Raw genomic sequence first — 11,316 nt, 5'->3', positions numbered from 1 at the left:
ATGTTACGTACATTATTAACATTACAGAATCCACATATTCCTGCCAGTTTTAATATGTATTTTGTAATCAACAAGTGTGTAACACCGGTCAAAGTTTGACACTTCTCTGGCCATTATCTCCGTAACCGTTCAACTTTGGACATAGGTGTTTTGGGTTATATCGGCATACTTTAACATAAGGAACACCCTCCCGAAGTTTGGTCCATTCCTCCTGGGACACCCTGTATATGGTGTGTCTATTTTTTATACAAGAGCCCATTTTTGAGAATATTAATAATTTTGATTCAGGTTTCATATAAGATATGGACTCTTAAATTTCTCTGACAACTTTCAGTCTAGATGTCAAATACCAGATCTGATTCAGGTTTCATATAAGATATGGACTCTTAAATTTCTTTGACAACTTTCAGTCTAGATGTCAAATACCAGATCTGATTCAGGTTTCATATAAGATATGGACTCTTAAATTTCTTTGACAACTTTCAGTCTAGATGTCAAATACCAGATCTGTTCCACACCTATTCAGTAGTTTTGTACACAATACATGCATCACAGGGACAGATTTACCCCCTTCCTTACATGTGTTCAAAGGGGGCATGCGGTAGTGTAGTTGGTTGAGGGACTATGCTACAAGCCGGAAGGTCGCGGGTTCAAGTCACAATGAGGTCATTGGATTTTTTCAGTTGACGTAATCCTTCCAGCTGCACTAGGCCCTGGGGTTCACTCAGCCTCTAACACAAATGAGTACCAGGAATTAAATGATTTTCCTGGGAAGTAAAGCGCAGCCGGCATGTAAGGCTGACAACCTTACCGCCATCTTTGAGCCGATTGTCTAGATAATGTTGGACCCTAAACGTCTCACAATCCTATGGGCCTTCAGGGCCTGGTACAGGGATAGCTTTACTTTTTTTTTTTTACATGTGTTCAAATCATGCAAGTAGCATACAATAATCCTTATAAAGAATAGCTTCTAAGCTTCATACTACAAATTATAACTACTGTATGAGCAATGTACAACATTCTGTGACAGATGGCAAGGTCACCATCACATGCAACTTTACAGCATCCCACATTACAATGTTAAAGTCACCAAGACAGCTTCCGCTTTCAGAACAAAGGGTGACACTCACTCTACACATCATGAACTCTGTAATGCTCCAGTCCTGATAGTGGCTGTCATTGAGTATCTGTACAGAGATGTCTCCATAATAGACTGGCATTGTGTCATAAGGCCAGTAGTGATCACATTTTTCACGCCCCTTCTCAATACAACGTGTTAGCATCACTATGGCACGAGAGTTGCTCTCCCAACACATCCGCCAGAAGTCATCCCGCGTGGAATGCAATGGCCCTTGTGTCACGAGGAATTCTCGAGGTGAATTATAACCCTATGAAATGAGAACAAATTCGCCTGTATAAATCAAGTGATGCTTACAGTACAATCATGTACAAAAAAACTGGTGCAAAGACACTGCAGATACTTTCTCATATATCATTATTCTGACTACATTATCTTGGAAACTGAAATCAGTTTTGTTTCGTACACAATTGTTGCTTACTGAATACTGAACTACAATGAAACCTGTCTGACCAGTAAGGCCCCTATCAAGAAAACTAATATTTCACAGACTTCAAAATTAAAAAATTCTCCAACATATTATTTCTAAAAGAAAAAGAGTACTTCTATATTTTGGAGAGAGATTGTGGACTCAGGTTGTCTTGTAATCAAATAAAACTACACTGAAGAAATGTAGCCATCTCTCATGGCACAATATATTAAACTATCAATGTACCAAATTTAGCCATAAACTTGTTTCAGTACTTTCCTAAATGTACAAATAAGCAATAAAGATTAGATATGATGCCCTATTCATATTATGATAGACAGCTTTATCATGGCTATTGTGTTTACGTACTGGCACGTAGTTTGCGTTGATGTAGTCGGAGCCCTCTTCATCATCCACAGGCTGAAGTTTGAAGCGAGAGTGATCATATGGCAGAATGTTAGTGAAACGATTCTTGGGACGATTGCAAGGTAGGTCTGCGGCCGAACATGGCTGCTCTCGGCCAACATGCTTCAGCTCCTCAAATTCTTCCGAGAATCGGAAGTCAGAGTCAGCCGACATCATGCGATAGTGCTCCGAGAAGTTTTCCAGCCGGATTGGACGGCTATAGGAAACCCAAAATAAAAAAATAACAATTAGGCAAGCTGAAGGTTACACGCAAACTTGTTATGATGACATTGCTACATAAATGTTGTGGCAGATGATCATATGATACTTTACCTTGTTTCAATAATACTGTCAGGCAAGGAAAGATTGTCATTTCCTCTTGCTTCTGTTGCTCTCCTACTTGAAAATCGCCTCTTACGTACCACAATAACCACTATAAAAATCATGGCAAGTAACACCAATGGAATAGTCACACCAAGCACAATAGGTGTGTTGTCTTGATCTGTAAAGACAAAGACATACAATTAACATGTAGAGAGAAAAAGTCAAGATGCTTACTCTTACTGAAACACTTCTTTTACATATAAAGACCAGCAAAATCTGTAAGTAACTACCGACGTCCACTTAAGTTGATTATTTTTGTGCAAATTTATAAGTAATACTGTGAACAAGAAACATCTGAATGTTCTCAAACACAAACACATGGTCTAGTGGAATTAACATATTTGTAATTTGGAACACAGGCAAGGACCAAATTCTGTTCATCCATATATGTTCAACCACTAAACAGCCATAGACATTTTTCATGAAACATTAATATGTCTTTATACGCTGAATTCGGATTCCACAGAACCCTTGAATTTTGCAACAAAAAAAAAAAAAACTTGTCTAAGGGTGGCTAGAGTAAATGTCACATTAAGAGTTCATTCATAGCTTTGCAGTATACTTTATACTGATTCTTTATTACCCATTCTGGAAAGCCAAGCATGCTTACACTCATTCATAGGTACAAATGTGTTGCTCACAGGGTAATCCCAGCATTGCACAATGCATCAACTGGCCAGTGAAGCTATACGGCAAGCATGCTAAGATGTATGTGGCTTGTATATTATTCTGTTGATGTAGCTGGTGCTTAAAACATAAAATCTGATTAGGCAGCAGCTGTATGAGTACTGCTGCTTCTTTCGACAATATAGTTCGTGTGAGATTTGAGGTTTTCATGGCAGTGACTATGAAGAAAGCAGTCTTCTGGGATGTGGCACCATGTAGATGTGCTGTTAACTGACGTTTCGGAGGGATGTATTGCCTCAATCTTCAGGGTAGAAGGAAAAATAAGAAAATCCACAAACGAAGAGACCGTGAGAACTGGTACAAGCGGATTTTCTTATTTTTTCTTCTACCCTGAAGATTGAGGCAATACATCCCTCCGAAACGTCGGTTAACACCACATCTACACGGTGCCACATCCCAGAAGACTGCTTTCTCAATATAATTTGTGTTTACTATTCTTACGCTTAGGACCTAACATATAACAGTGGTAATAACTTGGTAATTGTCTGTCCTCGTAATAAACATGGATATCAGCTAATATTCAGTATTTTTAGTTGTTTCAACATTCATTCAGATCAGAAATTTCCAAGAGAAAAAGAAAGTATAAAACAAGACAGATTTCATACTGACAATAATCGGATGAAACTGCATGTTCTTCAGGTACGAAATGTAAGTTACAAGTTAATGAAATTGTCTTCAGTTCAGATTTATGCGAGATCTCAGTGAACCTCATGTCTCATGGGTATAGTATTACCAGACTTCAAGGAACAGTTCCATAGTTCCAGCAAAATTATAAATGCATTAATATTGTACAATGCACACTGACTGCAAAGAAAAACCTCCCAGTTCTTTAAACATAAGTGTGATAAAATGAAGTACTTCCAATAAATTTTTATGTCCATGAATAAAAAGAATATGAAAAATATGACTAAGACTCATACAAAGTAAGTCATAACATTACTTACTTTGGAAAAAGCCAAATAACTGTCAAAATTCTTATCGAATTATATGAAGGAAGTTCAGTGAAAGAGTTACACAGAAGTAAAATGTTTGAGAAAAAGTCTGCCATTAGAAAACTATTAAAGTGGGGAAAATATCAACTAAAAATGGGTATAATACTGTCACGTATCGGGCGTATATCGCGACAAATAACTTCACGCCGTATTTTGTATAGCGAATTTTATTTCACATTCGCACTTACAATCACCCAAATTACAGATTTACAGTTACTGCTATCTGCAGTATCACAATTAGTACACTCCAAATGCCAGAATACCACTGACTAGTTGCTGGCTAACTCGGCGGTAGCTCCAGGACTCACTGACTGACTCAGTAAAACTCAGCGACTGTTACAGTACAACTGACTCGCAGCCACTGTGCAGCTCACTTATATAGCTGCAGTGCTTGCTTGTTGCATAATGAGTGCCACGTCATCCTGTTACGTCACCGCTGTTGACTCGCCTTGCATAGTTACCAGGTTGCGGGGGCTCGGCTATCTTCGGCTCCGCTCGTGACGTCACCGCGCATAGCTGCCAGGATGCGGGGTGATTACTCGCCTATTACGCGAGCGTTATGTTACCACTACGTGCGGCTGGGGAGGTAGGGGTCAACATGTCACAATACTATAAAAGCTAAAACAACTCCATCCAGTGTGACTGTTGAAGCTTTTCCTACAATTCTTAACACCCTTACATGTTTCGGTCCCTATAGACCATCATCAGAGGGACAGCGATACTGTTTGGAAATCACTATTACAATGGGTGTTCTGAATGTTAAAATATATACACATACAATGTTTATAATGCACAATGTGTACAAAATCCATAGTTTTCATAACTACAACAGTTGTCTTGGTATATTAAAGTTTTTTAAAACTTTTGTTATTTAAGTTAGAATTTATGAACCAAATAGGTTCATGTCCTTTCTCTTATCGCCTTTCTTGACGGGGGCCGAACTTGTGCCGCCTGTCTTTCTTGAGAAGAAGGTTCTTTGATATCGTCCTGTGTTGTTTTTACTCATACACTCAAATGTTAACCCAGCAAACTCACCTGTTTGTATAGGAAATGAGTAGTGGGTGTCTGTAAATTTGTCAGGGGCTGTGAATGCTCGCACCTTAACACGGTATGTAGAACCAGACTTTAAGGGACCATTGCAGTACCCAGAATGGTGACCTTCACAGCTTTCAGAACCTATTGTGAAATCTTCTACTGATGAGTTCTTGAATGGGTAATATGGTTCCATTACCTGAAATTCGTGAGAACATCAAAATATTAGAGTCAAAATGCACAGGTTATAACTATGTAACTTTCTTTTTTCTCATGGCCAAGACTTTCATAAAGGGATTAATTACTTTTTAGATTTGATATAGTTTGGTCACTTTATATGGACTGTGTCATCACTTTAACATTCATATTATTTCTCTTATGGCCACTTTCCATGTCTTGAAATACTCTGTGCACATACATACCTCTTTATCTGTAAAAAATATATTACTGTGATGATAGTACTTACTTACTCATGGAGCTGAGCCCTTCTGGAGGAGCCGCCAATTCTGCAGCTACTCAAGAATTTCCCAGCATTTTATGGAACCCGAAGATTCATTACCATGTTCACAAGAGCCCTCCACTGGTCCCTATCCTCAGCCAGATCAATCCAATCAATACCATTCCATCCTATCTCTCTAAGATCCATTTTAATATTGTCCACCCACCTACGCCTTGTTCTTCCTAGTGGTCTCTCTCCTTGTGGCTTTCCCACCAATACCCTATATGCATTCCTCGTCTCCCCCATTCATGATGATAGTAAAAAGTGAAATTTTCAAATAACGTCAAGAACCTTTACATCAATTATGCATTGTTCTCGTTTCTTTCTTAATAGCCTTTACATTGCTAATATCACTCCATCTTCCTTTCCCAAGAACCTCAAACAATGATACTGTATAGGAGCAAGGTGCACTGACATGGATCGTGAAATAACATGTTAGATGCTGAGACACTGTTCAAAATTCATAGAAATGCACCACATGAATGTTTCCAGAGAAACTTGTAATAACAACAAGTGAGACTGTGAATAGTGAATTTTGAATATGGAGGAATAACCATATAGTTTCCCATGTTCTTGTACCATAGTTATAAAATCTGAAGATACATAAGAGAAAAATTCAATATGTACAAAAATGGTGACGAAATAACACATACCTGTGTACAGTTTTATGCAAGATTCAAAACTGAAATCATGAAAACCAGGGTAGCAAGCAACTAAGCTTCAGGCCGCGCCATAGCTCAAGCGGTTATTCACTGGCTTCCCACTGCAGCGGCCCAGGTTCGATCCCGGGTCTGGTCAAATAGGATTTGTGGTGGACAAAGTGGCGCTGCGGCAGGTTTCCTCCGAGTACTTCGGTTTCCCCTGCCAATCTTCATTCCACCAATTGCTCCACAATCACCCTCACCTATCATCTGGGGCTGGTACAATAGGCCAGAAGTGGCCGCAGTAAAAGGGACTTAGTCCCACCCCACTAGCAATTAAAAAAATTATGGCATGCAGTACAATAGTTTAACGTGCATAAAGACACCTGAAGATGGCACATTAGTGCTGAAACATGTAGTGTGGAAGTGAAGAATAAGGTGAAAAAGTGTATACACTGTAAGACGGTCAGCATAAACCATGGAAAAAACTAAGCTTCAACTGCTATGACTTGTGTAGTCAGTACCTTCAGCATTAAGCATTAAACCATAATTTACTCCACGGACCATGTTGAGAACCGTAAGAACTGCAGTCCAACACGTTACCTTATTGCTTTCACTGTCAAACCAAACAGAAATGTTCCAGAGTAAAAATGTAAATATAGTAAATATCCAATTGACTATAAATTCTACACTCTTCATGTAATAACATCTGAAATCCTAATTCAGAAATAATAAAAAAGACCCTTACTGAAGAATTCTATCTTCCTAGTCACCGTTGTGAGAACCTCAAAATCAAATTCTTATTACCTGATACGGTGGCCACACACTGTATGCTTGGACATCTCTCCAGCTCGGCATTTCCAGTCCTGAAGCATTCTTTGAGTCATCTTCAGCAACAATAATTGTATACATGGTCACCTGTTATCATATAAACACAACTTGTACAAGGAAAAAGGCCAGGTGCATGGGTACAAGCAAGTAACAGTGCATTCCTTATATATGTCACATATACACCCTAATTCAAAAGTTTCTCTATTCATGAAATGAACTTGATTTAATCCTGTTGACACCTATTTACCTCCACATTAGACAAAACAGCAATCTAAGAATGTTAATATACAAATGATATCTAGGTATTAAAAAACAAAGAGTGAAATTTAAAAATGAATTAGGATGAAAGTGTAGTCAGAAAATTATCTGAGGCATAAAATATATTAAATGCAACAAGAATATGGAAAGAAATAGGCATGGCCTGACATAAGACACTGCCTATTCATGGTTGTGCTAAAGAAAAAAAAAGACATCCTGCATGGGACAAGATAAAGTTTCCTAGAGTAGTGTGATTTGTCTCATTCTGGTCCGTCACACTATTAATTACAGAGTGGATAATTTTCAGTCCAGTGTGACACACAAATTTACAACACTTAAGTCTTTATTCACCTTACATGTTTTGATTCAAAAGAATCATCCTCAGAGGCGCAGATGCGCCACTCTGTTTCCTACAGTATACTACAAAACCAGATATAAGACAACATATAAAGGCAGAAACACTACATGAAAAATTCGTTCTTCATTACTCTGTGAAGGTATTCATTCCTTTCACTTCGGTGCAGGCACTTTCTCATCAGGACAAGGGCAAAGAATAAATTCATAGGACAGCTGACCAGATCTTCAACATTATACTGATGATTTACCATGTCACACACTAAGAAACCAATAAACACATTCCCTTGAACATATAAAACAAAAAGTGCTTGGATGGTGGTCAATGATTGACACAGCCATGCTACTGGTGCATAATATCTAATGTACTTCAAATAATATATTTGTATGAGATCCTTCCCGCAGTTTGTACATGGAGTCCCAGCGTTACTGTAATTTCATTAACCCTACCATCCTCAGTTACTTGGTAATACAGAATAAATTAATATTTTTCCATTAAAAAGTTTTTGTTTCAACTTACATTTTTTTAAAATTATCCTGAACACCTCCAGTTTTAATTTAATTAAAGCATACATAAATGTGTTGAGCTCTGTCCTCTTTGGACCTACGGAGCTTGTTTTAAGACATTCTTAAAGAGTTTACGACATTACAGTACAGTTTTTCTTTCAGTGAAATTTATGTTTACTCACAGCTCCATTCTGATCTAAGAAGTAGTTCTTACGGAATCGAATCTGAACAGTGGATGAGCTGCGACAAACTTCAGTTGGCACCACATGACTAGGGGGTTTTGGAGGTGCTGTCAACAGAAAATACAGTGAGCAATGAATATGTCAAGTACTGAACTGTTCACCATTCCTTCTAGTGAAATTTTAGCAGGATATTTGATCATGTTCAAGAATGTTACAAAACTGGAAATCATGTAGTCAGAAAAATACGGAAAACAGTTAAAGACAAAATATGTCATGTGTCTCAACTGATGACCAACTTTGCTGAACCTATTTCTGAAATAAAACCCACTAAGATATCTCTTGCTATTTACCTTACAATAAGAGAAAGCATGGTTGTACTTCTACAAAACAATGTCTGTAGGATATGAGGTTGCGACAGTGGTCTTCTGGGATATAATGCTCTGAAGTTTGCTGAAAGTTAACTGACATTTAGGAAGAACATGTCGCCTCCATCTTCAGGGTTGAACCGTAAAAGAAACAAAAAAACCAGCCTGAGCAAGCAGCAAGCACAACTGCCTGCTTCGTGCCAGTTTCTTGCCTGGTTTACTCTTCAACCCTCAAGACGGAGGTGATATGTTCCTCTCAAATGTTAGTTGATTTTCTGTGGATTACATTACATTATATCCCAGAAGACAGAATTCTTAAATACAATGTCTGTTGAATGGCAAGTGATTTGGTTTCAATGACAAGTCTCCATATGAGTAAGTAAATGGGTTGAAAGTTCATTCCTCCATTTTTGGCATTATTACCATCTGTTCATACAGCAAGACAAGGCTGGTGTTGAAATCAGCCATTACCACATGATCTAACTGGAGGTTCCGCACTGTCAACAGTAAAACCACTTTAGTTACCCCATATTGCAGCAGCTCCTAAAAGTGGTGTCCTTATGTATCGTGCACAGTTTGCACCGACATAACAAATTCTGTGATAAAGATAAAAACAGACATTATGACATGAAGATGTATCAAGGAGTGGAGGTGTTGCTCCACCATTCTTGACCTTGGCACTGTACAGAGGTGAGAGGTCTGCTTCATGCCACTGGCCACTTTACCCTCCCAGGGAAGGAACCCTCATACCAAGTAGATATGAGGCTGGAAGGGTCCCAGAGCTGGTCTACATGCTGCAAGGTGAAGTTGTTGCTGTGCTCAACTAATTAAGAACTAAGCCATTAAGGCATACGGGGAGGGTGGATGTATAGATTCAAATTTTCTTGACCCTGGTACTAGTTTGAGGTGAGTGTTCGGTTTCACGCCCCACCTGCTTTAACCCAGGGGAGAAAGCCCCCTGTATGCACTGGATAGGAGGCTGGGTGGGCCCCGTTCTGCATGATGTGGAGAAGAGAATATTCTTAACCTTACAAGGGCTTGAACACCAACCCCTCAGTCGTCCAGCCCGTAGCAAGTCACTATATCGACTATGCTATTCCAGCTCCTGGTCTAGATGCTGTAGAGAAGGGAACAATCACTTACCCCTTTCAGGAAGCAAACCGCAACTGTCAAGCATATAACCTATCACTATTCAGATTAAGCTACCCTGGCTCACAATAACAAAATTTTTTTATACATAATGAAATTCACCTTCTGTTTTCTGGGTTTAAATCTGCAAGTCCTCAAAAGTGCATGGTTATCTTTATTTCTAATCTCCAAACAGACAAAAATCATACAAGTTGGTGTGCCATCGGCATTTTGTACTGATGAAACTACCATTTTCACAGCACAAAAATTGATGCTTTAGTGATTTTGTTTCTTGAAACAACTGACAAATTATTTTTTTAGACACACGTGTCTTGTTTGGATGTCAGCACAATTTAGTTTATACCACTTTCTACTTGCAACTGACATAGTTTCATGCCACTTTTTGTAAAACTGTAACACATTCAGTAACACACAGTCTGTTACATAAAGATGAATCTGGATACTGAGGACAGAATTTATGAATACATTTGTAATAAGATTTCTTTCATCTAAAGTAATCCAACAATGAACATTTTGTTCAATACTGTACCTGACCATGGTCCAGTATAAAGAAATGCACACAGCCGACTGATAACAACCACAAATGTACAGTGACTAGAGGAAATGCCTGAGTGTTCATTATCAAGGAAGTTTAACAGCAGGGCTCTGTTAATGTCAACACATGAGTCACTATATTTTGATCAGCCAACCAACTAAATTATTGTCAAAAAATGCCATAATAGGCTGAACTTCTCAGTATATTAAATGCAGTACTTACGGAGGATTGGCATCTTCTGCTTCCAAATTGCTTCAGGTCCATAACCAATCTTTGTCTCTGCTTGAATACGGAAAATGTATGATTTTCCTGGAATTAGCATCTTGATGGTACCATAGAATTCAGTTGGTTTAAAGTTAATTACTTGTGTGTGTGTAGAACCCTGCACATAACAAAATAAAATAACAGATTAAGCATGAAAATTACAATTACAAGAGCTATAACAAGAAGAAAGAAAATGGTAAAGCTATCCCTGTCATAGGTCGTGGAGGTTCATAAGGTTGTGAGACATTGAGGTTCCCACAATTTACAGAGAACTGGCTCACAGATGGCGGTGAGGTTGTCAGCATTATGTGCTGGCTGCCCTTTACCACCAGGAAGATACCTGGTACTCATTTCTGTTAAGAGGCTGTGTTGAACCCAGGGATTTTATATATGGAGCATTCTGTAAATAAGTTTTAAGACTATTGTTTTAATTTAATTTAAATGTGGTCTTTTATGATCAAATACCTTCTTTTTCTCCTAGCACTATTTCCATTTTATAAGAGTTTATGGATAAAAAGTCCCCAGTCTGTTCCCCCTTCCCACAATCCTTTTTCTGATTTCTTGACAGCTTTTTTCTGCTTACTGTCTTCCAGCACCTGGATGAACTGCTATTATTCCTTAGGTCTTTTTCCTGTGTACCATTTCCTATCAGCACAGACGGTTTGGCTATATGTGCAATCCATA

General features: G+C 38.5%; 1 protein-coding gene across 3 annotated transcripts in view; it reads right to left on the bottom strand.

The window, feature by feature from the left end:
- Positions 1-11,316, bottom strand: part of LOC111861525 (tyrosine-protein phosphatase 10D) — a 154,301-nt gene that overhangs the window by 13,361 nt on the left and 129,624 nt on the right. For all 3 annotated transcript variants that reach the window (XM_023846174.2, XM_023846175.2, XM_023846177.2), the window contains exons 19-25: positions 10,591-10,750; positions 8,320-8,426; positions 6,995-7,105; positions 5,051-5,246; positions 2,286-2,454; positions 1,917-2,169; positions 1,131-1,388 (exon numbers count right to left, since the gene is read on the bottom strand). In XM_023846174.2, the coding sequence (XP_023701942.1) occupies positions 1,131-1,388; positions 1,917-2,169; positions 2,286-2,454; positions 5,051-5,246; positions 6,995-7,105; positions 8,320-8,426; positions 10,591-10,750 (1,254 nt within the window). The remainder of the gene's footprint in view (positions 1-1,130; positions 1,389-1,916; positions 2,170-2,285; positions 2,455-5,050; positions 5,247-6,994; positions 7,106-8,319; positions 8,427-10,590; positions 10,751-11,316) is intronic.

The sequence above is a fragment of the Cryptotermes secundus genome, unplaced genomic scaffold (genome assembly GCF_002891405.2).
Source record: "Cryptotermes secundus unplaced genomic scaffold, Csec_1.0 scaffold1059, whole genome shotgun sequence".
NCBI classification, from domain to species: Eukaryota; Metazoa; Arthropoda; class Insecta; order Blattodea; family Kalotermitidae; genus Cryptotermes; species Cryptotermes secundus.
The sequence above is the reverse complement of the archived record's forward strand: the minus strand, read 5'-3'. Positions and strand labels throughout refer to the sequence as shown.